The sequence below is a fragment of the Hyperolius riggenbachi genome, chromosome 7, assembly GCF_040937935.1.
Source record: "Hyperolius riggenbachi isolate aHypRig1 chromosome 7, aHypRig1.pri, whole genome shotgun sequence".
NCBI classification, from domain to species: domain Eukaryota; kingdom Metazoa; phylum Chordata; class Amphibia; order Anura; family Hyperoliidae; genus Hyperolius; species Hyperolius riggenbachi.
In genome coordinates, this window is record NC_090652.1 from 291,732,038 (window position 1) to 291,756,556 (window position 24,519).

Sequence of the window (24,519 nt, forward strand, 5' to 3'; positions counted from 1 at the left end):
GACAAACAGTAGCTCGTCAGTAGCACGAATTTACAGAGGCGCTATTCGTGCTACTGAAGAGCTACTGTTTGTCCCCTATCTTATTGCCTGATGAAGCGGACTGTGCCTGCGAAATGCGTTGCATCTTTTGGGGTACCAATAATAAATGTATTTGTTTAATTCAGACAGTATTTTGAGTCTGCTTTCCGGAGGTAAGTCCACCACTGCCTCCCAGCAAATTTACATTTTTTTTATTACCTTTTATCCTGCTGGCGCCTGTGTTCTCTTACGAGTTATGCTTAGAACTGTCAGGGTATTTGCAATGCCTCATGGGCCTTGTAGTTCCACCACAGCCGGAGTGCCAAGGTTAGCCATCACTGGCCTAGGCTAAACATCAATGGGAAAGTGGGGGTTACATACCAATATATAGCTATAGGAATCTTGAACCCTGTAGTACATTCTACTATATGTCCTTATGGTGCCTTTTTAAGCCATATGTATACCATTTAAGGAACAGAGTTCTCAAATGTTACCTTTATTTGGATGAAAACAAAAGTGCTCTACCGTAAAAAAAAAAATTGCCTTGAAAATGGGATGTTGTGAACAGAATTGGAGGCGGCTCAATGAGCGGGCTTGCTGCTCGGATTGTAGCATCCAAAAGGGCGGAGCACAGACTAAACTCTAAGAAGACTGCAGTCTATAGTAATGACAGTTTGTGCTGCAGGAAGTGATGTATTTGACCGTAGATAACCCAGAATTAAGACTACATTAAGACATTTGTGCCCGTCATGGGGCTTTAAGCTCCAAATGCCCTACTGAGGGGTGCCTGGCTCACTTTGGAATCTCAGGCACATATTGAATAGATTCCTTGTACTCTTGGCACTGAGCTCTGATTGGCCTGATACTTGCTGTACAGTAATCACAGCTCTCCTATCATGACTGATGCTGAAGATCAGCATTCAGTATAAGCCAGATATTGTAGGGGTCCCGCTATAAATGGTTTGGATAGATTTGTGGTACAACAGAGGCACCTAAAGAAGGTCTCCGGACTGGAGTCCAGAATTCCTCTTTGAAGTGGAACTACAGCCACAATATTTTGCCCTCATGCATTGGAGTGAAGAAGGGCCAGAACCTTCATCAGTTTTCTGTGGTCTGTGCCACTGGAGGAAAAGATTTCCGTTCTTTCTTGCCGAGATAACCTCAGCGACTCTTACAGGAAGCAAGTAAAGTGGTTCTCATTAGGCACGAAAACTGAAATAAAAGGAGACTGCAGTTTGAAATGTTCCCCATCTTTCCCGCTATGTTATGTCTTACTGTGATTTGATGCTTCCTGTAGCAGTAAACTAAATTAAAAAAATACAGGAGGTGACACTAACAACAATTAAACTGATGGGTTTATTTACTCCCGGACCAACAAAAAGTAAAAAATATACAAAATGTTTTGGGTTGTGTTCAGCTTTCAGCAGGAGTATCAGTTTACAGAGTGCACGCTGACCGGTGCCCTTAAAAAGGATAAATGTGCTTCGGTTGAAGTAGGCATAAGCACTTTACCTCGCACTGTAGGTAAGAGTCAGTAAGAAGCCTTTTCTGTGAAGAGGAAACCGTTCACAGCTTCCCAACACTTAAGTTTGCTGAAGAACCGCTGGCCATCTCTAGAGGGCGCTATCTAGAACTGGGAGATAGGCTCCATATTCACCTGAACAAACAACCCATCTCGTTTTGAAAGTAAACCAGAGACGAAGAACATTTTAATAATTTTACTTACCTGGGACTTTTTCCCAGGGCTGTGGAGTCGGAGTCGATGCAATTTCGGGCACCCGGAGTTGGAGTCGGAGCCGTGGTTTCATAAACGTCGGAGTCGGAAGATTTTTGTACCGACTCCACAGCCCTGCTTTTTCCAGCCCCACCTAGTCTTTAAGGGCCCTCTGTGTAGTTCAGGGGGGCCTTCCTTTGTACCACAGTAAAAGTCCACAACTGACAGTCACGCAATATGGCACCTGCACTGCCTCGGCCAAGCACCTCCTCAATCACGCTCCTGTGTCTGGGAGTGTTACGCGCATGTGCAGGTTTACAAGCATCAAGCAGGTGCATGGCAGGACAGGCCATGTGCCATAGATGATAACGAAAGACCTCAGACTACAGTAGCGGCTGGAAGAAGCACTACGTAAGTAAACGTCTACTTTTTTCCCCGTCTTAGGTACACTTTAAAAAGCAACTTCCAGAAGTGGCCAGAATCAACTGTTGTACAGGAACATAAAAAACAAAAAGGTTCTATGAAGGTTCTCATCCCTTCAGATGATGGTGTATGTACGGTATTAAGTAGTCTAATTCAACCGGACCATATATGCTACTCTAAGACAAAATAAGACAAAAACACTTATATAGCGCTTTTCTCCTGGCGGACTCAAAGCGACAGAGCTGCAGCCACTAGGACGCGCTCTATAGGCAGTAGCAGTGTTAGGGAGACTTGCCTAAGGTCTCCTGCTGAATAGGTGCTGGCTTACTGAACAGGAGGAGTCGAGATTCAAACCCTGGTCTCCCATGTCAGAGGCAGAGCCTTTAACCATTACACTATCCAGCCACAGGGTTTCTAAACATTATGTACCCCTTTATGAAATACAGTGCTTACCAAGTTCCCCTTGTTGTGGATAACCATCTTTAGTACCCTTTGACACTTGTTGGATACACTCCATAATTGTGAAGGACTTTCCCCCCAAAACACCTTTATTCTATTAACAGATTATTATTCTGGCATGTTTATATATTTTATCATTTTATAATTTCAAAAATTACGGTAAACAAATTGATTTCAATAAGTTAAAGCCCGCCTGAAGTGGATATAAAACAAAAATGTTAGACCCCTCAGTTTAGTAAAGCCTGTGGATAGCCCAGAGGCTTCCCCAATCTTCTTGCGCTCTCCGTTCCTGCACTGGGACCCTCTAAAAATATACAAAAACGATGTAGACTATCGCTTGTGGCGACACTTCCCCTCCACATATGATGGTGCCCGCACTGCGCAGGCACAAAGTACCGCTTGCAGTAGCACGAGCCCTATTGTGCACAGCATTTTTCTCAGCGCACGAGTGGCTCCATGCTACTGCGCAAGCGTAAACCCTAGAAGTGGCTGCGCAGTGCGGACACAAAGAAGAGTGCCTTCGTGAACAGCTAAGGGGGGTTTGGAAAAACCTCTTGAGCAGTGTTCCTCAAACTAAGGCCCGCAGGCCGAATGTGGCCCCCTGAGGCATTTTTACCGGCCACCCACTCACAAAATGTGGTCAGCTACATCTTTAAATATTGGTGGTCCCCATATAGAATAGCAGTGCTGGCACCACCCATCCACATGGAAGCCAGAAAGCAATAATTCAGTGGTTTCCAATCAAATTCCACACCAGGTGACACTGCTGTCCACAGCAGGTTGTCACCTGGGTATGCGTCACTGTCTGGTCCACAAAGACTTCTACATCATTTTATGTATACTCCAGCCCCTCAGCAGTCTGAAGTAGGTTGACCCGGCCCAAAACATTTTGGGACCCCTGCTCTTGAGCATCCAGAGTCTTCACTCTACCGTGCTACCCATCTAACTTTTCTTTTTAGTTCCGATTTGTTTTAGAGGCATCTCCTGAGCCCATCCCAAGCACCCTCTGGGGTATGTGCCATGCATTGAGAACCTAGGTTTTAGAAGACCCTTCACTAACTAATTCAAGTGGGTTGTGGCATTTCCCTAAATACATCAAAACAAAATGCAGTCCAGTGGAATTTGACTAATTTTCACTAGGTAAATCTTAACCTTGATAAAAGAGAACCTTTCCAGATATACTAGATGCTTGTTAACTTTATGTTCCTGTACAGCAGCAACGGATACTGGTCATCTCCAGAGAGAGCTGTTCAAACACAGGAGCTGTATTGCTTATTTTGCCCAGTAGAGCGATGGCCAATAGCAGCTGCTGGACAGGATGCATGACAAACAAGCGCCATTCAGCTGCAGGTTGTGGCCCAAGAGCCTTCTCTCCCAATGCACAGGTAGGGCTTCCTACTGCCTTTTTTTAACACAAGTGTTAAGAGAAGTGAACGTGTACCTGTACCAAGTAATGCCAACGCTTGAACGTCAGCTTTTTCTCAAAGGATTCTGGGTAGAGTCAAGCAGTGTATCGCTTGGCAGTGTGGCAATTGGTGGTGCAGGAAGTTCCGGTACAGTGTATAAATAGCAATGTTTTGGACTGTAAACAGGTTCAGGAACAGGTTCTTCCTTTGTTTTTCTTAGAGCTGGACTTCAGACGAAGGAAAGTTCAGTGAATGTAATGCTGTACTATCATCCTGTATAGCAACACCAGCATTGCTCTCCATGGTCAGTAGATCACCTCAATAGTCTACAGTAGTCATGCGTTATTACAGCTAGTTTATGGGCCTTCACGGCATGCGATGAACAGCTACTAGTCACGACGTCCTTGCGGTCCGAAATTGCCCAACCGGACAGGTCTCCTCCGCAAAGAGCTGGAAAAAATTCCCCTTGAATAAACAAGGTTTTGTATTATTTTTTTTTTAACTTTAAACAAGGCAGAGTTGGAAGATTTTAGCATCCAATGTTTCGTTTTTTTTTCAAGCTCACAAATTTGCTTTCGTGAAAAAGGTATCTGACGCACTTTTTGAATGGGCTGCCAGACAGCAGTCTTTAGGGCCCATCTGGGAAAGTGGAGCTTGAACAACATCGGGTATAGTAAAGTGCAGATGTTGTTGGGCGCCTTCACACCCAACCACCAAACCACTCTTGTCTGAGGAGGAGAGGCTTAGCGGATGCTATAGGCAGCCCTTGCAGAGTGCCACTTGTCCCTTCATGTAGTCCCTGCACGGGCAGATCCGCTTCTGGGTGGCATGAGCTCCCGCACAACTAAATAATAGGAGATCACCCTGAAACAGGCAATGCTTCTTCTCATCAATGGACGGAACCACGATATCACTGGCGACGTCTGAGGACTGGCAATGAATGTCGTACCTGGAGAGAAAAACAACCATGGGTTTTATACAGTGTTTATCAAATTAGGTCAATGTTTCTCAAGCAAAGCTACGTAAGCAAAGTACAGATGTATGCTCGAGCCACATAACTCTGTGGGTTGTCCGTTCATCTACTCCCCCTCCCCCCGCCCCATCATCACGCTTTGTAAGAAATCTGACTTTTGGCTAAAGTCAAATTTTCAGACAGGAAGAGGCTGGCTTGACATAATGTTCCCTTTCCCATTTCCTTGTCCCATTCACTCCCCTTAAAAAGGCAGGAATGGGAGGATTCTAGGAAGGGACATCACAGCAAGCCTGCCCCTTCCTGTCTTAAAGTGTGGCTTTAGCTAAAATTAATGTAAAGAGAACCTGAGGTGGCATATTGTTATCCTAACAGGACCCAGAGGCATGTCGTGTGCACAATGACATGCCTCTGGGTCATGGGACATTATACCGCTGCTGCCAGCTCCCCCTCCTGCGCCGCACCCCCTCAAAAGATCGACGGGCTAGCGACAATCTGATTGTTGCTAGCCTGCTTTATTTATGTGAGACTGTCAGTCAGCCCTATAGCATCTCCCCCTCGATTCCTCCAATAACAATATGCCACCTTGGGTTATCTTTAAGGGAACCTAAACTGAGAAGGAGATGGATTTTTCCTTTTAAAGTAATACCAGTTGCCGGACTCTCCACAGCCCCTCAACAAGCATGCAGATCAGGTGATCTGACGTCAGACTTGATTAGCTGCATGCTTGTTTCAGGTGCGTAATTCAGCCACTACTGCAGCCAAAGAGATCAGCAGGAGTGACAGGCAACTGGTATTGTTTAACAGGAAACATACACATCCCTCTTAGTTAAGGTTCCCTGTAACGAAGAGAGGAAAAAACAAACAATGCAGGAATCTTCCAGGCTGTTTTTTCTTTTTTAACAAATTTTAATATCATGGAACTATAGGAAATAAGGAATATTACATATTTAAAAAAAGCAATGCCCGAACTTTGTGTTATATATTTTTTTTTTTTAGATTAGACAAATTAAATGTACTTTTTTCCAGCGTAATATGAGCCATAAATTACTTTTCTCCTATGTTGCTGTCACTTACCAATTAGATAGTATGATGTCATTTTCTGACAATGCACGTTTGTAAGTGTTACTGTACATTGTAAATTTAGTACTAAAGCTTGATTTAAAGAAAATTGTGAATCGAATCAAAATCGCAATTTCTAACAAATCGTGCAATTCAATCTTTTCCTAAAATCGTTCAGGCCTAGTACAGACACTCAGCTTTCCACATCCTGTAGCGTCTAGGGACAACCCGATAAGGTAAGCAGAGAACTGATGAGTAGGGATGGTCAATGAGATCAAATAATTTCTACCAACATTCAAATGTCATGTAAATCATATGCAGCTTGAAATCGGACCAATCAGAATAACTTCCTGACAATTTGTATTGGTCCTAGTTGCATATAATTTACAAGAAAGGCAGAATTATTTGTGTCTTGTTGACCACCTGTACAGCTGAGGAATCCGCCACAGCACACCATTTGTCCTCCAGGCTTTGAGGGTTGCAGAAAATGGGACAAGCATCTACATATGTCAAGCTGACAGCCGGGAGCTATCGAGATCGATCCTTTCACTTGCAAAAATGTTGAAGGTCTGTCCGTAACTTTACAGCCATGGAAGAAGCCAAGTGCTGGCAGGCCCTGACCACGCCCCGACACTTAGAGACACCATGTGCCTGCTGTACTCACTTGGCCAGGTCTTTGTCTTTGTTGAGATGCTGGAAGTATGACGGCTCGCAGATGAGCTGACTCTCCTGGCAGACCTGCTTGCACGACCGCCCTGGCTCTGCCAGCTTCACCTGCAGGGCACTCAGCGGTGGCCACATGACCTGTCCGTGGCAGAAATCCTGGGGAGAAGAAGGTGCGAGCAACGGTCATCACATCCCATGCTGTGCGATATGCTTAATATATGACAGTAATCATGTACAAGGAATGGATTCCATCCTGCACCTACACACTTCAACCCCTAGGTGGCAGCAAAGCTGTACAAATCCTCGAGCGATTATTATTTAGTATTTAGATAGCGCCGACATCTTCCGTAGCGCTGTACAGAGTATATATAGTCTTGTCACTAACTGTCGCTCACAGGAGCTCACAATCTAGTCCTTACCATAGTCATATGTCTATGCATGTATTGTGTAGTGTATGTACTGTAGTCTAGGGCCAATTTAGGGGGAAACCCACGCAGACACGGGGAGAACATACAAACTCCTTGCAGATGTTGACCTGGCTGGGAACCCAGCAATGCAAGCACCGGCGTACCTACCGGGGATGCGACCCCCTCAGCCGCAGGGGGGCCCGGGGCTGCTCTGGGGCCCGCTCACTGTGCGTGGGGGGAGCGCTGCTCTGGACCCCCCAGCAAGGTGCTCAACTGGCCGCAGCGTCTAATAGACGCTGCGCCAGTTCATTCCCCGCTGCCCTGCTCCAGCAGCCCTGCACAGTCTCCGGCAGGCAGAGCAGGGCTACGGCAAGATGGCCGCCGAAGAAGCCCTGCACTGGAGACTATTTGTGTCTCTAGTACAGGGCTTCGGCAGCCATCTTGCTGTAGCCCTGCACTCTGCCTGTCAGCGCGGGAGATGTGCTGCAGGAGGACTCGGGGAGCTGCGAGCCAGATGCTGGGAGAGGAGAAGACTTCTGTCAGGTAAGTGAATTGTTTTTTGTTCACAGGTGCATTTTTTTTTCTAGTGTCTGCTGCCCACATTATGATTTTCTGGTGTCTGCTGCCTACATTGTGATTTTCAGGTGTCTGCTGCCCACATTACGATTTTCTGGTGTCTGCTGCCCACATTGCGATTTTCTGCTGTCTGCTGCCCACATTACGATTTTCTGCTGTCTGCTGCCCACATTGCGATTTTCTGGTGTCTGCTGCCCACATTGCGATTTTCTGGTCACTGCTGCCCACATTGCGATTTTCAGGTGTCTGCTGCCCACATTACGATTTTCAGGTGTCTGCTGCCCACATTACGATTTTCAGGTGTCTGCTGCCCACATTGTGATTTTCAGGTGTCTGCTGCCCACATTACGATTTTCAGGTGTCTGCTGCCCACATTGCGATTTTCAGGTGTCTGCTGCCCACATTGCGATTTTCAGGTGTCTGCTGCCCACATTGCGATTTTCAGGTGTCTGCGGCCCACATTGCGATTTTCAGGTGTCTGCGGCCCACATTGCGATTTTCAGGTGTCTGCGGCCCACATTGCGATTTTCAGGTGTCTGCTGCCCACATTGCGATTTTCAGGTGTCTGCTGCCCACATTACGATTTTCAGGTGTCTGCTGCCCACATTGCGATTTTCAGGTGTCTGCTGCCCACATTGCGATTTTCAGGTGTCTGCTGCCCACATTGCGATTTTCTGGTGTCTGCTGCCCACATTGCGATTTTCTGGTGTCTGCTGCCCACATTGCGATTTTCAGGTGTCTGCTGCCCACATTGCGATTTTCAGGTGTCTGCTGCCCACATTGCGATTTTCAGGTGTCTGCTGCCCACATTGCGATTTTCAGGTGTCTGCTGCCCACATTGCGATTTTCAGGTGTCTGCTGCCCACATTGCGATTTTCAGGTGTCTGCTGCCCACATTGCGATTTTCTGGTGTCTGCTGCCCACATTGCGATTTTCTGGTGTCTGCTGCCCACATTGCGATTTTCTGGTGTCTGCTGCCCACATTGCGATTTTCTGGTGTCTGCTGCCCACATTGCGATTTTCTGGTGTCTGCTGCCCACATTGCGATTTTCTGGTGTCTGCTGCCCACATTGCGATTTTCTGGTGTCTGCTGCCCACATTGCGATTTTCTGGTGACTGCTGCCCACATTGCGATTTTCTGGTGTCTGCTGCCCACATTACGATTTTCTGGTGTCTGCTGCCCACATTACGATTTTCTGGTGTCTGCTGCCCACATTACGATTTTCTGGTGTCTGCTGCCCACATTGCGATTTTCTGGTGTCTGCTGCCCACATTGCGATTTTCTGGTGTCTGCTGCCCACATTGCGATTTTCTGGTGTCTGCTGCCCACATTGCGATTTTCTGGTGTCTGCTGCCCACATTGCGATTTTCTGGTGTCTGCTGCCCACATTACGATTTTCTGGTGTATGCTGCCCACATTAGGATTTTCTGGTGACTGCTGCCCACATTGCGATTTTCTGGTGACTGCTGCCCACATTACGATTTTCTGGTGACTGCTGCCCACATTGCGATTTTCTGGTGTCTGCTGCCCACATTAGGATTTTCTGGTGAACTCTGCCCACATTACGATTTTCTGGTGAACTCTGCCCACATTACGATTTTCTGGCCCACATTACGATTGTCTGGTAAATTGCTGCCCACTTTACAATTAATTTACAGTGAAACGCTGCCCCATTACGATTATTTGGCACCTATGGGGGGGGCCCCATCCAAATATTCGCAGGGGGGCCCAGTGATTTCTAGTTACGCCCCTGAATGCAAGGCAAGAGTGATAACTACTACGCCACCGTGCTGCTGCGATACATGTAACCATCATACAGGAGGAACACTATTATAATTTATATAACGCCGACATCTTCCGTAGCGCTGTACAGAGTATATGGTCTTGTCACTTAACTGTCCCTTAGAGGGATTCACAACCTAATCTTTACCATAGTCATATGTCTATGCATGTATCATGTAATGGGCGATTTGTAGTCTAGGGCTAATTTATGGGGGGAGCCAATTAACTTGTCTGTATGTTTATGGGATGTGTGGGAGGAAATGGGAGTGCCCAGAGGGAACCCACGCAGACATGGGGCAAAAATACAGAATATAATGCCCTGGCTGGGATTCAAACTGGGGACCCAGTGCTGCAAGGCGAGAGTGCTAACCACACCACCGTGCTGCTTGTTCTTTTAAGCATGTCTGATCTGCTGCCAATCGAGAAAGGGATCAAATTTCTGCAGTACTGATCTCAAATTTGATTCCTTTCTCGAACGGAAGCAGATCAGACACTCAAGACAAGAAAATTACAGGCTTGGCCAAGATTATTGTGCAGATACTGTACATAACACTACATGCACGATACCCCCTGACAAAGCCTGTTTAATGGGCAAAACATGTTGGATTTAGACCTCGATTCATCAATGTCTTTGAGATAACTTTTTCCAGTTTATTAAATTACCGAATTCGAAGTTTATCGATTTCTAGTTGTATTCATCAAGGCCGTAAGATTCCCATGGAATTGTGGGTAAAAGACAGTCCTTTGAACACTACGTAGCAACATTCTGAATAATGGCCCATACTCACGGGCTACTTTTGTAGCCTGTCGCTAGCACAAGGGAGCGTGTGCGCGACAGTTCGGCTACAGCTCGTCGCCAGGTCCCTCCACACACGCGGAACAGGGATTAGTGAAGCGACGGAAGCTGTCGCCAACGTTCCTCCTCCCCCCCGCCGGAAGCGCAGTGAATTCTCTATTGGTTGCTGTCGCTAGTCCGCATACACACGCAGACAAGCGACAGTTGCGGCAAAGCTGCGGCGGCAATGACCGCGCCAATCGCCTGGCAACAGCAGCGACGAGTGACGGTTCTGGGTGCCAGCCTCATACTCACGGGCGACCTGTCGCCGCAACACGCGCGTGCCACGTGGTTGCGGCGACAATTGTAGCCCGTGAGTATGGGCCTTAAGGCATAACACCTGGACCAGGATTCTGGAAGTAGCTTGGGACAATCCCACAATTTCGCCAGCTGCGGCTTGATAGGAGCCTTTACTAAACAAATATAGTGCAGCTAGCAAATTAGTTAACCCTGGCACTGCCTGTGTTCTCTTACAAGATGATTCAAGAGAAATGCAGATGTCCTGGTATAGCAAATAAATCTATTCTCTTGCAAATTTATATGGTTCTAGACCTTATTCTTGCCCTTCTGCGCCTTTGAATCACTCTCAGCTGATCCATAACCACTTCAAATGGCTCCATCTTCTCAGTCAGCAATGATCTGACAGGAATAACCACAGAGCAGTGAAGGAGATAACGAATCCTAAATGTAACGCTAAACCACGTCCACTTTCATTTTCATGAATTGCACTTTTTTCCGTTTTAACGCATCATTACTGAATGATTACCGAATGCTGCTAACAGCTGTAGATAACTGATGATTCCTGAAATCAACTTATCGAGTTTGGTATTTTAGCCAAACTGTCGTTAACCAATTCGATAAGTCTTGATGAATCGAGGCCTTAGTGTTTTATATATTTATGAGCACCAATTAGTTTATAAGACTTTTTGCATACTAGTGGGAAACTGTGTGAGTTGACCAAGAAGATACTTAACCAGTTAAAGGCAAACTGACTTATTAAAACGTCCTGTTTGAGCCGGTTAAAAGCAACAGGACATTTTAATAAGTCGCTCGCTCCCGCCGCCACTCCGCACATGTGCGCGCCGCTCTCGCTGCCATTACCTGTCGGGTCTCCGTGTTTCATGATTGGGGAAGAAGCTCGGTCCTCTACCCAATCGCAAAGCCAGAATTAATGGACATGACCGCGATCAGCGGCCACGTCCATTCATAAAATAGGAAGCCGTCACAGTTCAATAAAATGTATATAAAAAAAAAAAGTTAACACACGAGTTCACTAGCGCCATCTTATGGCCAAACAGTAAAATTACTCATACAGGCACATACATACACTTATACACAATATTAATGAGATTAATAACTTACACTTCCAAAGGTCCGTTAGGGTAAAAACCACTTGGGGGTGAACTAGTTGAAGGACAACTAAAGTTAGACGTATATGGAGGCTGCCATATTTGTTTCTTTTTAAGCAATACCATTTGTTAACAATAGACCATGGACAAGCATGCATCAGATCAGGGGTTTCTGATATTTTTGTAAAATCTGAGAAGATTAGCTTCATGCTTGTTTCTGAAGTGATTTAGCCACTACTGCCACTACTTGCCCATTGTAAAATCTTTCCTCTCCCTGCTTTACATTCCGACATTTATTCCATGTTGACATTTTTACTGCTGGCAGGTGATGCCAGTGGAAGGAGATGCTGCTTGCTTTTTTGGCAGTTGGAAACAGCTGTAAATAGCTTTTATTTCCCATAATGCAACAAGGCTCCCACAGTGTAATGCAAGAACCATGGTCCTCACAGTTTCCTGTAGGAGGGATTTCACTACAATATCAGCCATACAGAGCCCCCTGATAATCTGTTGAGAAAAGGAATAGATTTCTCATGGGAAAGGGGGTATCAGCTACTGATTGGAATGAAGTTCAATTCTTGGTTACGGTTTCTCTTTAACAGAACATAAATATGGCAGCCTCCGTATACTTCTCGCTTCAGGTTCAATTTAAAGTTCAGTCACCATTATGCCTAATGAAAGACAGTCATCTCTGTACAGCACTAGTCACTTTAACTTGCATTGAGTGGCCTTACATTTGTAAGCCTAGATCTGTGTCCTCCCCAACACCCATTCTTGACTTCTTGACGATCGGCTCACGCCAACTGGCGTGAACGGGCGGCTCCCCCAGGACTGCCTAACCAATTGGCGTAAAGTCCTGGGGGCGTGTTTTGCAGGAGATCGCGCGCAACAATGCGTGGGCATCTCCGCTTGGCGAAACCGCCTTCTATTTACATTGTACGGCACTGCAGCGAGCCCTTAAAGTGAACCAGACACGAAGCACCCTCATGTATTTTACCATATATATCAGTGGGAACATTAGAGAAAACACCTACCCTGCTCTCTGTTTCATCCTTCACTGTTCAGCTTGCTTCTTATCAGCCTTGATTAAATTCCAGACTGAGCATTCAGTCTGGCTTTGCTCAGGAATCATTATAGCTGAGTCATTATAGCAGAGCCAGAAGGGGGCAGGCTTGGGCTTGAAAGACATCAGAGAATACAGCCTCCGCTATAATGATTCCTGAACAAAGCCAGACAATGCTCAGTTGGGGATTTTATCAGGGCTGCTAACAAGCAGGCTGAGCAGTTAAGAATGAAACAGAGAGCAGGGTAGGTGTTTTCTCTAATGTTCCCACTGATATACAGGATCTTCTCAAAAAATTAGCATATTGTGATAAAATTTATTATTTTCTGTAATGTACTGATAAACATTAGACTTTCATATATTTTAGATTCATTACACACAACTGAAGTAGTTCCAAGCCTTTTATTATTTTAATATTGATGATTTTGGCATACAGCTCATGAAAACCCAAAATTCCTATCTCAAAAAATTAGCATATTTCATCCGACCAATAAAAGAAAAAAGTTTTTAAAACAAAAAAAAGTCAACCTTCAAATAATTATGTTCAGTTATGCACTCAATACTTGGTCGGGAATCCTTTTGCAGAAATGACTGCTTCAATGCGGCGTGTCATGGAGGCAATCAGCCTGTGGCACTGCTCAGGTGTTATGGAGGCCCAGGATGCTTCGATAGCAGCCTTAAGCTCATCCAGAGTGTTGGGTCTTGCGTCTCTCAACTTTCTCTTCACAATATCCCACAGATTCTCTATGGGGTTCAGGTCAGGAGAGTTGGCAGGCCAATTGAGCACAGTAATACCATGGTCAGTAAACCATTTACCAGTGGTTTTGGCACTGTGAGCAGGTGCCAGGTCGTGCTGAAAAATGAAATCAATTGGCCTGCCAACTCTCCTGACCTGAACCCCACAGAGAATCTGTGGGATATTGTGAAGAGAAAGTTGAGAGACGCAAGACCCAACACTCTGGATGAGCTTAAGGCTGCTATCGAAGCATCCTGGGCCTCCATAACACCTGAGCAGTGCCACAGGCTGATTGCCTCCATGACACGCCGCATTGAAGCAGTCATTTCTGCAAAAGGATTCCCGACCAAGTATTGAGTGCATAACTGAACATAATTATTTGAAGGTTGACTTTTTTTTGTTTTAAAAACTTTTTTCTTTTATTGGTCAGATGAAATATGCTAATTTTTTGAGATAGGAATTTTGGGTTTTCATGAGCTGTATGCCAAAATCATCAATATTAAAACAATAAAAGGCTTCAACTACTTCAGTTGTGTGTAATGAATCTAAAATATATGAAAGTCTAATGTTTATCAGTACATTACAGAAAATAATGAACTTTATCACAATATGCTAATTTTTGGAGAAGATCCTGTATATGGTAAAATACATGGAGGGTGTTCGTCTCTGGTTCACTTTAAAGCTGCAGTGGCCTGAATTGTAAAAAAACAAAAAGCCTGGTCACTAGGGGGGTGTAAGCCTATGGTCCTGAAGTGGTTAAATTGCGCCAACAGGAATATTTTTTCTTAATTGAGAACAGTTGTGGTGTAATTCCCCTGGCAACCTTATGTGTGCATCTTCAGGGCAGAGACGCACGCAGACACACACTACACAGACAGACACACACCCAGACACACACTACACAGACAGACAGACACACACCCAGACACACACTACACAGACAGACAGACACACACCCAGACACACACTACACAGACAGACAGACACACACCCAGACACACACTACACAGACAGACACTTCTCTGTTTGATACTGCACACGAAATGAAAACACTTGTGCAATGCGGTTTGTGTTCTCTGCATTTCGTGCGACACTAGCTTGGCCTGGCCGTCCTCACCTGTTTCTCAATGAAGGCATTGACTCTCTGCAGCATCCCCTCACAGGTGAACTCGTAGGGCAGGTAAGGTTCATTCTGTACAGAGAAAGAAACCTGACGTCATTTGTTAGCAGCTTGTGTGAAAGACTAAAGCTGGCCACACACACCGTACCATAACGTGATCCAATTTTACAGCAATTCGGTAGAAATTAGTTGGACAGAAAAACCAAAAGCGGTTTTTATTTGTTCAAGAAATCTGATCGCATTTCCGTTTTTTTTCGATAAAAGTTAATCGGGGATGGTAGATTCTTTGGTCAATCTTTATGAAAATTGAAAGGTGCAGGGCAGATTTCTTAATGTAAAGATAGACCCATGCATTTTCCCAGAATATTCAATGGTTTATTTTCATAATTTAGTAAAGATTGAACACGTGAGAGGTGCATTGCGCACACTTTTCAAACATTACACTCAGAATAATGAATTGTACTTCTTGCATTGAAAATATAAAAACTGTATGGCGTGTAGCCACTTTCAGGCAGGATTTACACTTCTCGCCAAAGACTGACCGTTTTTCATGTTTAAATTCGCTTTTTTATGCACACTTTTTTTTTTTTAGCCGCTGCCAATGAAAGTCAATGGGAATTTGCATGTGATGTATGTGCATGTGAAAACGCAAATGCAATTTCACCATTTTTATTTTAGTGGAGTGCGATTTTCTATTGACTTTCATGAGAGGTAAGGCGAACGCGCGTTTTCATAAGAATTTTAGTAAGTGTGAACCCTGCCTAAAGGTTTGTGACAAAGAGATAATTTTTCAGGGCTGAAAGAGGAATCCTGCTGGGCCTCAATACTCCTCTTTATTAAACAAATTGTATCCATAGTCTTTATCCTAAATAGAACTTCACTGGAATCCCATAGTATTCATTTTGGTTTTAAAGAGAACCCGGGGTGGGTTTTAAGAATGCTATTAGTATGCAGAACCAGCCTCTGTGTCCTATCACCAGTCTGTGGCTGTACTGTGTCCCCCTCCAGGCCGCCTCTGAGCTCTGCTGTCCCCCAGAAAAAAAGACGCCGTGCTAGCGACATGCACCTTCTCGCTAGCGGGCTGTTTACCTTTGTGCTGCCTGTCACTGCTGCTCCCACACCTCCTCTATTATGCCGCTCCCTGCCTGCGTCCCTTCCCTCCCCGCCTCTGTAAGCTAATTGGAGGGAAGGGACGCAGGCGTGAAGCAGCGCTATAGAGGAGGTGGGGGAGTGGCTAGCACAGCGGCTTTTTTTCTGGGGGACAGCAGAGCGCAGGGGGGGGGGGACACAGTACAGACACAGAGGATGGTGATAGTATGCAGAACCAGCCTCTGTGTCCTAATAGCATTCTTAAAACCCACCTTGGGTTCTCTTTAAAGTGGATCCGAGATAAATTTTTACTCATTGCAATTGTGTTCCTTTTATATACCTGTAGTTTATAGGGCATTCCTCGAGCCATAGCTACATAGTTATTTTGGTTGAAAAAGACATACGTCCATCGAGTTCAACCAGTATAAGCCCAACACTTTTTTTTGTTTTGTTTTAATACTCTTATTCCCTATAAACTAAACAAGCCTCGCCCACAGCTTTTCCACCGCCTAGGCACTCTCAGACCCATGTAGCAAAGACTTATGGGAGCTCAGTCTGGGCAGGAGGAGGAGGTGTTACTAGCCAGAGATTTCAGAGGCAGAGGGGAGGAGGAGAGGGGAGTGAAGTTTTCACAGGCCGAGGGATGGAGATACAGAGCAGCTTGCCTGTGGAATGATCACAAGCAGAACATGGCTGCTCTCATTGTATCACAGGAAGAAATAATCATATACCGTTGAAGCTGTTTGTGTAAACTATCTAAACTTTAGATAAGATATATAGACAAGTTACTTGTTATAGTTATAGTTAGTTTTTCATCTCGGATCCACTTAAAATTACACATTTAAAATGTTCTCTAATGTATATACCAGTATGCTGCACATCTGTCGGGAGAGGAACTCAAGCGAAACCTCTGCTTTTTCAGCTCAGATATAACCAGGTCAGGCCATTAGCACCTGCAAACCACAAACCTTGACTGCCCTAAATATAGGCATGGAGAAAGTGATACTGAACCTTTTGACTCAGAATGGCCTTCACAGCCTTCTCCACCTCCTCGGGATCGTTTATGTTCACCGTCCAGACGTAGGGCTCCCCAATGTACACCTCGGCGTACGGGTGCTGGGATGTCAGCTGGAAAACACAATTTCACACGTTAACCACTCGAGGACCAGAGGTTTATACCTCCCTAGTGACTAGTACTTTTTTCTTTTTACAATTTCACGTTTTAAAGGGAAGGTTCAAGCAAAATAAAAAAATGAGTTTCACTTACCTGGGGCTTCTACCAGCCCCATGCAGCCATCCTATGCCCTCGTGGTCACTCACTGCTGCTCCAGTCCCCCGCTGGCAGCTTGCCGACCTCTGAGATCGGCGGGACGCATTGCGTACATTTTTACGCATTCCCACTAGTGCAGGAACATTAACACATACATTTTTATGCGTTACTGGTTTAATGCATACATTTTTACGCATTGAACCAGTAACGCGTAAAAATGTATGTGTTAATGTTCCTGCACTAGTGGGAATGCGTAAAAATGTACACAATGCGTCCCGCCGACCTCCGAGGTCGGCAAGCTGCCAGCGGGGGACTGGAGAAGCAGTGAGTGACTACGAGGGCACAGGGTGGCTGCATGGGGCTGGTAGAAGCCCCAGGTAAGTGAAACACTTTTTTATTTTGCTTGGACCTTCCCTTTAATGGTTTATTGCTCCGTCATACAACTTAGCACCCAAATGAATTTTACCTCCTTTTCTTCAGACTAATAGAGCTTTCTTTTGGTGGTATGCAATTGCTGCTGCTAGTTTTTTTTTTTATAAATTTTTTTAAATATATATATTTTTTTATCCCCCCTTCCCCTTTAATTTGGCCCTAGACTATGATACATACACTACACTACACATACATGGGCATTTGTCTATGATATTGATTAGAATATGAGCCCCTCCGAGGGACAGTTATGTGACAATGCAATCCTTTGTACAGCCCTGCGCAAGATCGCAGCGCTATATATTTTTTAAATTATAAGTGTAAAGTACAGCCTGCCAGATCTGATCGAGGGCTGGCAGGCTGATCACTGTTCCCTGCTGTGCTTACAGACGGGAGCTTGTGTAAGCTCACGTCTAATCTCGCTCCTCGCAAGATGGTGTCACATGGCGGCGTGGTGAAACAACAGAGCCACTCTGCACCGCCAATCGGCGTTAGCCAGCTGGCAAGTGGTTAAAAAGGCCCAGGGGTGCTGGAGTTGAGGGGGTTGAGAGCGGGCAAGATCCTTGTAGGTTGCTTTGGAAAAAGTGTTCTATTAAGTAGCACTAAGGTGGGTAGTGTTTGCAGCAAGTGGATCCTAAAAGACCCACAGGAGTGAGTGCAACTTTCATTGTATTGCTGTTTTTATGAATATTAAAGCTGGATTGCTTATTCCACACTGAGGGAGTTCCCATTCTCCTTATGTTTCCTTGTATGCTTGGATGAGAGTGGAGCCATGACGGCAGAATCAAAACAAGGAGGGATCTCCAGGGATCAGTGTGTGACTAAATCAAGGCAACTGGTGGAGCTCAAGCACAGCAGAGTATTTCATGTTGGTTTAAATAGGACTACATCTGAGATCTGGTCCTTCTGTGTGCAGCTCAGTAATACAAGTACAACTTGAGGACACCAAGGCTCATATCTGTTTTACTTGTGCTGGAGCTGTCCAACATGACATCATGCTGTGGCCACACCCTCCTCACCAACCCTTTAACCAGTTCACCCCCAAGGGTTTTTATCCTAACGGACCAGAGCAATTTTCAGTTGTCAGCGCTCCTCCCTTTTATTCCCTAATAACTTTATTACTACTTATCACAAGAAAATGATCTATACCTCGTTTTTTTCGCCACCAATTAGGCTTTCTGTGGATAGTACATTTTGCTAAGAATTTTTTTATTCTAAATGCATTTTAATGAGAAAAACAGAAAAAAAAAAGAAAAAAAATCATTATTTCTCAGTGTTCAGCCTTTATAGTTTTAAAATTAAACATTCTCCTGTGGATAAAACAAACACGTTGTATTTGCCCAGTGGTCCCGATAATTAAACCGTTTAGATTATGTCCCTACCACAATGTATGGCGACAGTATATTATTTTGAAATATAAGTGGTTATTTTTCTGTTTGTTCTGGCCATAATTACAAGCCCCTATGTAATAAATTAAAATTAATTTTCCCTCATAAAATATAGAATAAAAAAAGCTGAGTCCCTAAGGCAACTATTTTTTTTTTTTTTTTTAAGCTGATTTTTTTTTTTACAAGTGTTTTTTTTGGGGGGGAGGGTTGGAAGTGTAATTTTATTAATGATGTGTATATACTTGAAAATGTATGTATTTTGTAAGTGTAATATACTTTTTGGCCACAAGATGGCGCTGGTGAACACTCATAGGACGTGTTCACTTTTTTTTTTTTTTTTTTTTTTTTACACACTTTATTAAACTGTTACATTTCCTGTTTATGTGAATGGACGTAGCCGCTGTTCGCGGTCACGTCCATTCACTCCAGGCACTGCGATTGGGTAGAGGACTGTTCAGTCCTCTTCCCCAATCGCCCAGCACGGGATCCCGACGGTAATGGCGGCGGTAGCGGCGGACACACGGCGGTAGCAGCGGCGGGAATGCGCGACGTATTAAAACGTCATGTTGCTGTTAATAGCGGTAAGCATGACGTTTTAATACGTTAGGATGGCGGTAAATGGTTAAAGTGAACCAGAGACGAAGCACCCTTGTGTATTTTACCATATATATCAGTAAGAACATTAGAGAAAACACTTACCCTGCTCTCTGTTTCATCCTCACTGCTAAAAGTATCTGTTATCAGCTGTGATAAGAATCCCGGAATGAGCATTCAGTCTAGCTTTGCCGGGAATGATTATTGCTGAGTCATAGCAGAGCCACAAGACAGACTCAGCTATAATCTTTCCGTAGCAAAGCTAGACTGAGTGCTCAGTCGGGGATTCTTATCAGAGGTGATAACAGTCAGATTAAACAGAGAACAATGAAGCAAAGAGCAGATTAGGTGTTTACTGTCATGTTCCCACTCATTTATAAGGTAAAATACATGAGGGTACTTCATCTCTGGTTCTCTTTAAATTGGTGCAGTTTATACTCTACACACTAAAAGTGATGCCACAGTATTTTGTACCACATTTTTTCACTCCATAAAACATACTTTTCCTTCCTCAAAAGTGGTGGGAAAAATGTCTTGCATCAAATAATACCTTACAGTAGGGTCTGTAGCAGCCCCCCCCCTCCCCAGCTGTCTCCTCTAAACTATCAGTGATCCCCACAACCCCTGCAGAGAAGTGGCAGCCAGCGCCAGGTCTAACCCAACCTTTCTTCTACTCCCCACGCTAATAGTGATTCTCTGAAGTCACTGCAGAGTAGCAGCAGCAGCGGAGTGCACTAACCTGCCCAACAAGCACGCTCCTGGTTTGTTCTCCTGTCTTCATCTTAGGTCACGCCTCTCTCAGTGACTCGACAGTGTGTACATGCCACCAAGTCAAGGAGCGAGTGCTGTAATAACAGCGCAGGAGACTTGGGCGCAGCTGGCGCCACCGTAGGCCGTAATAGGAATTACGGCTACAGCGACGCCAGTGAGGAAGAGGATGGGTCACAGACTGATGGAGGAACACGCGGGGTGTAGAGGCGAGTGTGCTCTGCTGCTGCTACTCTGCAGGGGCCCCATGGGATTACTATGAGCTTAGGGAGTTTTCTATTAAACACTTTACCTCAAAGCGGTTTTTACCCTAACGGACAAGAGCGATTTTCACCTTTCAGTGCTCATCCCTTTCATTTGCCAATAACTTAATCACTACTAATCACAATGAAATGATCTAGATCTTGTTTTTTTTTCACCACAAATTGGGTGCTTTGGTGTGGATATTCATTTTCATTAATTACTTTATTTTCTATGCATTTTAAAGGGAAAGAACAAGGAAAAAATGAAAAAAATACACTTTCTCCAATTTCATCCCCTATAGTTTCAATATAAACACTGCTACTGTGCATAAAACCCACACATTGTATCTGCCTATTTGTTCTGGTTATCACAAGATTTTAATTATGTCCCTAGTACACAGTATGGTGACAATATAGTATTTGGAAATAAAGGTGTATTTTTTCTATGCTGGGTTTTTTTTTCTTCACTATTTTCACGTGCGCGGGAGACCGCACGTGAGAGGGCGGGAGTGCACACGCACACAGCGGCAGCAGTTCTGTTGGACTTATAAAAACGTCCTGGAGCCATTAAGAGGCTCTTGCAGGACTTTTTTTTTTTATAAGTCAGCTTATCATTAAGTGGTTAATGAGTTGAATTTTTCATAACAAAAGTTGAATTTTCCTCTAAACAAGAAGCTCATCTTAATTCTGCCCCCCTAGCAAGAAATGCTGCTCCTGCTGTACCCGGGATGCTGCTACACTCACTCCCAGGAACTCAATACAGGCAGCTCCGGTCTCCATGACGATCTTCAGTTCACTATTTACTGCTGAATATCTCACCTCCCGTAGGGTCGGTTTGCCTTTGAAGAAATCGGTGTTCCTGCTGCTTTTTGGTGGATCGAACTTGGGGTTCAGAAAAGCGCATCCGTTGGCGATGGCTTCCAGGGGTGCCGGCCCCTCGTACGGGAATCCCAGACCCACAAACAGCTGGAAGAGACCAGAGGAGCTTCATTAGAGAGACCGCAATACATCAATGACCTTTCAAATTCTTTTACCTGTCGCAAAGTTTGTTGCAATTTGTATGCAGACGGAAGTCTTAGCAATCACATGCAGTTGCTGCAGATTTGGATTGGCCTAATTCCAACAGCAGTAGTGAAAGTTTTAAAAGACAACTGTAGTGGGAAGTATATGGAGGCTGTTATATTTATTTCCTTTTAAACAAAACCAGTTGCCTGGCATCCTGCTGATCTATTTGGCTGCAAAAGTGTCTGAATAACACCAGAAACCAGCATGCAGCTAATCTTGTCAGGTCTGACAGTAGTGTCGGAAACACCTGATCTGCTGCATGCTTGTTCAGGGGCTATGGCTAAAAGTATCAGAGGCAAAGGGTCAGCAGGATAGCCAGGCAACTGGTTTTACCTCCGCGGACCCGAGCACACATCGTTGCCGAAATCTGTCGAATCACCGGTCAGGAGTGTTTGTTGTGCCACAGATTTTCATCCGATTCGATAAAATTATCAAAGCGGATGGTCGATCAGGCCGCAAAATCGCTAGATGGATCCGAGATGAAAAACTAACTATAACAAATAACTTGTCTATAGATCTTATCTAAAGTTTAGATAGTTTACACAGCATATCTAGCTGCAAACAGTTGCAACAGTATATGATTATTTCTTCCTGCGATACATGCCATGTTCTGTTTGTGATTATTCCACACAGGCAAGCTGCTCTGCATCTCCATCTCTCAGCCTGTGAAAACTCCACTCCCCTCTACTCCCCCCCCCCCCCCTTCTGCCTCTGCAATCTCTGGCTAGTAACCTCCTCCTCCTCCTGCCCAGACTTAGCTCCCATAAGCCCTTGCGACCTGGGTCTAAGAGTGCCTAGGCACTGGAGAAGCTGTGGGAGAGGTTTTAGTTTATAGGGAATCAGAGTATTAAAACAAAAAAACAAACAAGAAAAACATATTGGGCTTGAGGAATGCCCTATAAACTATATGAAAGGAACAAAATTATGCAATGAGTAAAAGTTTATATTGGATCCACTAATGCTTTTAAGCTGAACAAGCATGCAGATCAGAGGTTTCTGACTGAAGTGTGACTGGAATACCCCATGCTGGTTTCAGGTGTGTAATTCAGACACTACTGCAGCCAAGGGATATCAGCAGGACTGCTAGGCAACTGGTATTTTTTTTTAAAATAAAATAGGTCTATCTCCATATCGCTTTCACCTCAAGTTCCCTTTAACAGATGTTCCCGTTTCCCATCTGGGCATGACTGAAGGTATGCAAGCTGGGCCACAGACAGAGCGCACTTGTATGCCGGAGTCAGCCAGGATAAGAAGTTATGAGTTTGACCCGCCCAGCCCTGGACCAGCCTCCAACTGCATAAAAACACCCCAGAAATCCTCCAGCACAGGACATTTCTCACAGGGGACTTTTAGTGTTTGCTGCAAAATGTCTAAAGGTGGCCCAATACATCTATTGACTTGGCGACCGATCGACCATCTGATTAATTATTGAATTGGATGACAAACAAAGCCACCAAATGCTTGCCCGATAGACGATGCGACCAATTTCGGAGCGAGCATGTTGGGGAACATGCTGCAAGATGTTGGGGGGTCATAGTCGGTGCCCAGTGCAGTATACATTACCACTCCACCGCTGGTTCCTGGCTCCACCCATACAAGCGCCCCACGTGGTTGCCAGTGTACACCTGGGCGCTTATGACATCACATACGTGCCCACGTTACCCCGGCAAGGTGGGGCACGTGTACGGATGGAAGATGGAGCCAGGAACCAGCAGTGGACAAGGACAGGTAATGTATACTGCATTAAGCACCGGGAGGGGAGGAGGGATGGACACATTAGGAGAAACAAAGTCAGGTCAGCGGCAGATGCGGCTTAACAAGGGTGATTCCAGATCGATTTCGTCGTGAAACCGATCGGGAATCAGCCTGCTGTGTACGGGCAGCCAACAGATCTCTCTATAATCAGATTCGATCAGAGAGATCTGTCTCTTGGTCAAATCTGCCCATCATCTCTACATGTATGGCTACCATTCACCTCTGTCCGGCCTGCAAAACCTCTCAGATCAATGGGGATGGCCATTTCTAAAGGAATCTGAACATCAGACAGCATTTAACTGCAACAGAATGGTGTTTATAGATCATACATGTGTGGCTTATTATTGTGGGAGAAGATTAACCAGCTCTGAATGCAATTTAGATGAATTTATGACTGGGGTCAGGCCAATGACATCACAAGACAAGTATTCTGCACACACACAACACTCTGATAAACAAGATTCTATGCCAGATATGAGCAGCTGAAGAGCGAGACGGCCACTAGGTGGCAGCACGGTAACATTTAAAAAAGGGCACAACAGATGTTTCTTTTCTGGTACAACAGTTAATACACTTTTCAAAAGGTAATAAACAATCATATCTATCCATGTTGCTGGGCTGAAGGAAGATAATTGAGGATAAAGTCATGCCCTGCCTGTTTGTGATTGGCTGAAGGACAGGTAATCGATCTCTGCAGTGGGCAGAGGACATGGTTATCGAGCAGCTATCCAATAGCTGGGCTTGTCTGGGGCACGGAGGAAGGGAAAATGTGAACCCTTGAGCCGAAAAATGAGGAGAGGGAAAGTCAAGTGACACTTCGGGGACAAGTTGAGGAAAAGCTTTATGCCAAGTGGACCCTCAGGAGGATCCACAGGCCTTTACACAATTTACTGATTATACACATCTCTCTAGATATGTGTGTATTATGCTGTGGAGTCGGTACAAAAATCACCCAGCTCTGACTCCTCAGTTTATGAAACCACCAATTCCAGGTACCCAAACATTGCTGCACTCCTCGACTCCTTAGTCTAATACCTACCAGGGCTGTGGAATAAGTAAAAAAAAATCATCCGACGACTCTGTTTTATGAAACCACCGACTCAGACCCCGACTCCAGGTATCCAAAATTGCCCCGACTCCAACATCTAATTTTTACAAAGGCTATTGATTTTGTTTCAAATTCATCGGATACTGAAGTATATTGAAACCACCGACCCCAGGTACCCAAAATTGCTCCGACTCCTAGACGATACAGCCCTGATTATAATGAACAACACTGTACAGAGAACCCTCTCCACATACATCCTAAGGGTTCTTACACACATCCAATTTTGA

General features: G+C 44.8%; 1 protein-coding gene across 3 annotated transcripts in view; it reads right to left on the minus strand.

Annotated features, from left to right (window-relative positions):
• Positions 1-1,355: 1,355 nt before the first annotated feature.
• The window catches only part of MGAT5 (alpha-1,6-mannosylglycoprotein 6-beta-N-acetylglucosaminyltransferase), a 236,132-nt gene continuing 212,968 nt past the window's right edge, over positions 1,356-24,519 (minus strand). For all 3 annotated transcript variants that reach the window (XM_068245938.1, XM_068245939.1, XM_068245940.1), the window contains exons 13-17: positions 21,184-21,330; positions 16,685-16,801; positions 14,582-14,656; positions 6,717-6,874; positions 1,356-4,969 (exon numbers count right to left, since the gene is read on the minus strand). In XM_068245938.1, the coding sequence (XP_068102039.1) occupies positions 4,774-4,969; positions 6,717-6,874; positions 14,582-14,656; positions 16,685-16,801; positions 21,184-21,330 (693 nt within the window). In that variant the 3' untranslated portion in view covers positions 1,356-4,773. The remainder of the gene's footprint in view (positions 4,970-6,716; positions 6,875-14,581; positions 14,657-16,684; positions 16,802-21,183; positions 21,331-24,519) is intronic.